The sequence below is a fragment of the Notothenia rossii genome (genome assembly GCF_949606895.1).
Source record: "Notothenia rossii genome assembly, chromosome: 3".
NCBI classification, from domain to species: Eukaryota; Metazoa; Chordata; class Actinopteri; order Perciformes; family Nototheniidae; genus Notothenia; species Notothenia rossii.
Genome location: NC_136901.1, coordinates 36,779,264 through 36,784,719, shown reverse-complemented (window position 1 = coordinate 36,784,719; position 5,456 = coordinate 36,779,264). Strand labels below are relative to the sequence as shown.

At 38.2% G+C, this 5,456-nt stretch overlaps 1 protein-coding gene across 1 annotated transcript; it reads right to left on the bottom strand.

Annotated features, from left to right (window-relative positions):
• Positions 1-1,027: 1,027 nt before the first annotated feature.
• Positions 1,028-5,136, bottom strand: LOC307032517 (uncharacterized protein). Its single transcript, XM_079670543.1, has 7 exons — positions 5,001-5,136; positions 3,098-3,630; positions 2,829-3,020; positions 2,612-2,707; positions 2,122-2,254; positions 1,846-1,980; positions 1,028-1,742 (listed from the first exon to the last, which is right to left on the bottom strand). The coding sequence occupies exons 2-7, from the start codon at positions 3,626-3,628 to the stop codon at positions 1,699-1,701; spliced, it is 1,131 nt and encodes a 376-aa protein (XP_079526669.1). The 5' UTR covers positions 3,629-3,630; positions 5,001-5,136; the 3' UTR covers positions 1,028-1,698.
• Positions 5,137-5,456: the final 320 nt, after the last annotated feature.

The following is a 5,456-nucleotide window of genomic DNA, read 5'->3' as shown; positions in this document are numbered from 1 at the left end:
AAATTAATCAATATTTGTTTATATTTTATTGCAATCTATAGACAAGGCTTTTAGTGACAATCATGTTTTGCGTTACAATTATATGTAAAAAGAAAAAGAAAACAAATCTAAATATGATATTTGGCCTCAAATCATCTGAGGCCTGGAGCCCCCCAGGTTGGGAACCACTGCCCTAGAGGGTGTGAGGTCCACTCCCCACTTATAAAAATAGCACTTTATCACTGCCCCCTCTCTAATCTCAGATGCACCCTGAGTCATTTTGTTCTGGAACCGGGCCTACTTTGTAGTCTGTCATTGTTCTTAGTCCCGCCCACATGTTCCGGGTGTTACAGCCTTTGAAGTCAGATTCCACCTTCTATTTGTACTGTCTCTTTGCATTACTGATTGCTCTCCGTAGATCATATTTAGATTTTCTGTACTCCTCCAAATGTCCAGCTCTGCGCGATAGTGCACGCTTTCAGCTTGGTACGAACCTCGCCGTTTATCCAGGGCTTTTTATTTGGGAATGTTAGTACAGAAACCTTCGGTACCACGTCATCGATGCATTTCCCAATGTAGCAGATGACCGTGTCCGTGTGTGTGTTTATGTTATTGTCCTCAAACACACTCCACTCTGTAGATTCGACTCCATAAATTGACAAGGTAGGTAAAATTGTAAGTTAAAAATAACAAACCCAGTACCACTATTGCATTAGTTAAAGTTTATATTTTTTGAGGAGGTTGTGAAGTTGGACTTCTTTTTTAACTCCAGTTATAAAGTCCATATTAACTTTATTTATTTAATTTTATTGTACTGGTGTATTTTTTAAACATTCAGAGTTCAATAATATACTAAGAAAAATATTAAGTGATTATTTTTGCAGTGCTTTAAAATGAATGTTTACAAGCATGTTGGCAAATTGTTGAAAATGTATTAAAATGATCAGTTCTTAATAATGGTTAGTTCTTAATAATGGTTATCTCTTTAACTGCTTCTAAATCAGCTGCTATCCTCTTCTTAGTGTATTTAAAAAAAAAAAAAAAAATGTCAGCTTTCATTGAATATTTATTTCCAAAAATGCGATTAAAAAATCTACTTCAATTGTTACATGATACAATGTTCAAAATCCACTTGAATCCTTAACGATATGTAGCTACATTCACATACAATAAAAATAATAATAATCATCACGTAACACAAACACGTGTCTGCCATTTGCTGATATCATGAGCAACAGAAGAAGAAAAACATGGCTTTGTTGTGTACGTCATCAGAAACACATTAATTGTAATTAATTGTCATATTTCTTCACATCTGTACCCATTCAAATCATTCAAAGACTGATTTTCATTCCTGGCAGAGAGTCAATATATTAGTTTTCAATAAGGTTTACATGTATGAAGGAAATCCAGCACTCCTATGGTTAAAACAATACATTAAAAATGGATTACACATTAAACTAACAATTAATTTAATTTTTTCGTTTCAGAGCCTACACAGATGTGAAAGCAGTTAGAAAGCTTTGGAAGATTGACCGACCTCCACCATTCCTGCCCTCGCCTGCCAGTAAGTTGAAACATAATGAAGCATGATTCTAATAATCTGGGAAGGATGCACTGTTTATAGTCAACCTCCTGAGAGATGATTATATTCAGTAGCACGCTAAGAAGAAGAATTTAGTTATGGTGTTGGCTTGACTTTCAGAGTTGTCAATTTCCTCATAGCACGGTCAGACCAAGCACACCAACAGTGAACAGCAGAGCTAGAGGGGAAACAAATAATGTGTTAGGCTTTGTTTATACGCATTACATTTCCTACATGTTTTAAAATCTCCTAAGGACAACATCTCTATCTCTTTTGTCTACCTTGGGTCAGAGATTGCTGGATTGTAATGGCATGGCTGGTGGTGGAAAGCTCATTGGTGACAGTGGCGTTAGGATTTGCCAGGTCTACAAGAGGACTCTTTAATTGGGTGATGGGATCCCCAAGAGCATTAGTAGCTGTGGGTTCAAGCAAAAGATATTAGATACATATTTTTTGAACATGAAAATATATTTATCTATTATTTGTGAGTCTCTGTGACAGTTGATCTTAGTTGACTGTTTGATGTGTGAATGTGTATCTTTGTTTGGTAGGCTTACAGCTGTTGAAAGTTCCTGTGGAGATTGCGATTGCAACCTGGGATGCTCTAGTAATCTGGGCCGGTACAGTGGCGGAAAATGTGCACTGGATTTTTTTTCCAGTGATTTTGCCCTTCACGGAATCCACAGGAAGCTGCAGAGCAAAGACGGTAACAGATGATAAAAAAGAAAGCTGGTTTTCAGTATTTTCATTCCCTGAAAATTGTGATGGTTTAGAATAGAATTTGCAATTGTATTGCCTGAGCTACACGTTAAAGGCTAGATGTGTGGGAATTTAATGCATACTGATTTAACCATAGCATTTGAACTATCTGTTCAGTATTAGACGTAGAACAAAAATAAAATAACGTGTTATTAAAGACATACAAATCGGCTTCAGACCACATCATTGGTGTCTTTGTTCACAAAGTAGACACCAATGATGTGGCAGTTCATGAGCGTTCCACTCAGCTGCTATAAAGTCTAATTCATGCTCTTGGATTTTACTCACATCTCTCAGAGTCAGCTTGCCATTATTGAGGACAGTTCCAAATAATTTCACAACACCATTGTTGTTTGCACACACGTAGGTTGTGTCATTACCTCCCTGTGGAGAAAAACAAAAATTGTAACTTTTCAAAAGAAGAATTCAAACAAACCATTTCAGTAGCTGTGGGTTTTACTTAGTGGTATTTAAATCTACAAGTGTGGGAAATAACCTGACATACCAGTATGTTGTCGAGTGACAGGGTGCCTGCAAGATAGCCATCTGACTCTCCTGAAAGCCCAAATTCAAAATTTCTGCCGCTGATCTGCTTGGCAGCCAGAAAGAAACATGATGAACTTGTTGAGGGGTCGCAGTCCGAGGGCTGAGCGGCACAGAGCTGCTCTTTCCCGCAGTCTGCCCTGTTGATAGGTGTCTGTAAAGGAGATTAGATTATGTTAAACATTCTGTTCTCATCTATTTCACTACGCTCTAGTTTTTTGCATTACTTACCAAAAGTGTTGTCACATTTGTGTTGGGCGTGATTGGTGGTGCCACTGCTGTCGTCGCTTTAGGTGTCGTCGCTTTAGGTGTCGTCGCTTTAGGTGTCGTCGCTGCAGCTGTCGTCGCTTTAGGTGTTGTCGCTTTAGGTGTCGTAGCTGCTGCTGTCGTCGCTTTAGGTGTCGTCGCTTTAGGTGTCGTCGCTTTAGGTGTCGTAGCTGCAGCTGTCGTCGCTTTAGGTGTCTTAACTGCTGCTGTCATCGCTTTAGGTGTCGTAACTGCTGCTGTCGTTGCTTTAGGTGTCGTAACTGCTGCTGTCGTTGCTTTAGGTGTCGTAACTGCAGCTGTCGTCGCTTTAGGTGTCGTAGCTGCTGCTGTCGTCGCTTTAGGTGTCGTAACTGCTGCTGTCGTCGCTTTAGGTGTCGTAACTGCTGCTGTCGTCGCTTTAGGTGTCGTAGCTGCAGCTGTCTGAGCGTAGGTGCCCACTGACGTCCAGGAGAGCGTCACCAGCAGGGCAGTGAGGAAGACCAGTCTGTTGTCCATGGCTGGAGCAGGTGGAGTTAGGTGGTTATTCAACCTAATTATATGGTCAAACACTTTCTACAGTACGACGTGTCGTTGCTAAATCATGAACTCTCAGAAAATGTTCTTTTTTAAAAAATAAACATAAATGAGGTTCAATTGTTAACATATGTTCATGGAGCATGGAGCATGGAGCATGGCCACGCCTAAAACTCCGCCTCGAACCACAGCCACCCCTATTTATATCCGGCAAAACTTCCGGCCACTGCTCGTCAACATCCTTTTATTGCTTCAGCTGCTCTCTCCCATAGCTCTCTTTACCTCTCACAGAAACACACAGTAAAGCCCAGATACATAACACATACAATCGCTGACTATCAACACCGTAGTTAGAGTGGGCCAGGGCTGTTTACAAAAATGCATTTAAAATGCGTTGTCCGTGAGCGGCAAAACGAATCAGGCGCACCCTGAACTTACGGCCATACAGCGGCCAGTGAGGTTTTGGCCATTTTTCATATTGCAATACTGAGCTTATTGAAGAAAACGTCATATTACAATGTAAGTGTTTAGAATATGGTGCAGTCCTAATTTGTACATTAGAAATAAAAAAATTTTTTAAATCACTGAAGAATCATAAATCAAAAATAGTTGTTATATTATTTTGGCCATATTCATGTGGGACATTGTGTTTTTAGTGATTACACAATACATTGCTTTTCACTTTTCTTGAGCTTGATTGAAGGGAAATGGTAATTGAAAATGCCACCTTGAAAGGTCATGGAAATGTTTTGAAATTTAAAAAAATGTGATATCTTGATATTGTAAGATGTAAATGATTCCCAGTTTAATGTAACATTCTGATTTGATACCGATACACAGGAGTGGTGGGGTGAGGTCCGGGCATCATGGATAGCCCTTAATGTCTAAATATATAAATCCTCATACTGGTGTAATGGAAACGGATTTAAAAATGCTGCGCTATATATGGTCTAAAAATATAATCTTGATAATTTCAGAAAACATAAAACATATCATTATTGAACCCAATTTTATAAAACCAAGCACCATTCATTAAGGTTATTTACTGTATTAAACTGAATACAATTATCAGTAATATATGCTAACTAATAATTTAACGATATTTATTGTAAAAATGAACTGTAAAATGAAAGGAAAACAGTTCATCTAAAATATAAATAACTATAGATGTATCATAATATATTTAACTTAATATGAGTTTTTAATTACTTCAGTGTTGCTAATTTTGATGATTTAAATCACTGAAAATGTAATAATTTTTCACTTCAAAAGACAATTTAATTATTGTAGAGTTCAATTACAAGCTTTCCTCCAGAAGTAGCAGATGTCAATTTGTTGCATTATTTAAGCTTACCTTTTTTTTTCTGCACTTCCAACGTTCCGAGAATTCGGGTGAAGAAGCAAAAGGATGCTCAGTTCTTTGATCTTGTGTAGTTTTAGTCTCAGGTGTCACAGAGGGACCACTTGCACTTAGGATGTTCTTAGCAGGATCCCAGGTAAAGATGTGATATCTATGCCCTCCGTGTCCGTATATATTTAAACTAAAGGGGGTTGGGCCAAGTACAGATTTCAGAGCCAAAACAAGAAAAACACATTCTAAGACATCATGCATGGGTTGTTTAGCTGGAGCTGTGTATAAAAGAATAATGACTCAAGCATTACTGATGGAATGTAAGGCAGGGCAAGTTTCTTTATGTGACAACTTTCAACACAATGCAATTCCAAGTTCATTACAAAAGTGAACAAACATTACGAGCAAAGGTACAGCAATAGTGCAGAGGAATAGCATTATAAAAAGGCATTTAAAAAC

What these genes read in the sequence shown, in the direction of transcription:
- LOC307032517 (XM_079670543.1), bottom strand. Translation starts at nt 3,628, where the DNA reads ATGGACAACAGACTGGTCTTCCTCACTGCCCTGCTGGTGACGCTCTCC. An exon ending in TGTCACTCGACAACATACTG is followed by an intron (nt 2,708 to 2,828) that starts GTATGTCAGGTT and finishes TTTTCTCCACAG; the next exon opens with GGAGGTAATGACACAACCTA. An exon ending in CACAGGAACTTTCAACAGCT is followed by an intron (nt 1,981 to 2,121) that starts GTAAGCCTACCA and finishes TTGAACCCACAG; the next exon opens with CTACTAATGCTCTTGGGGAT.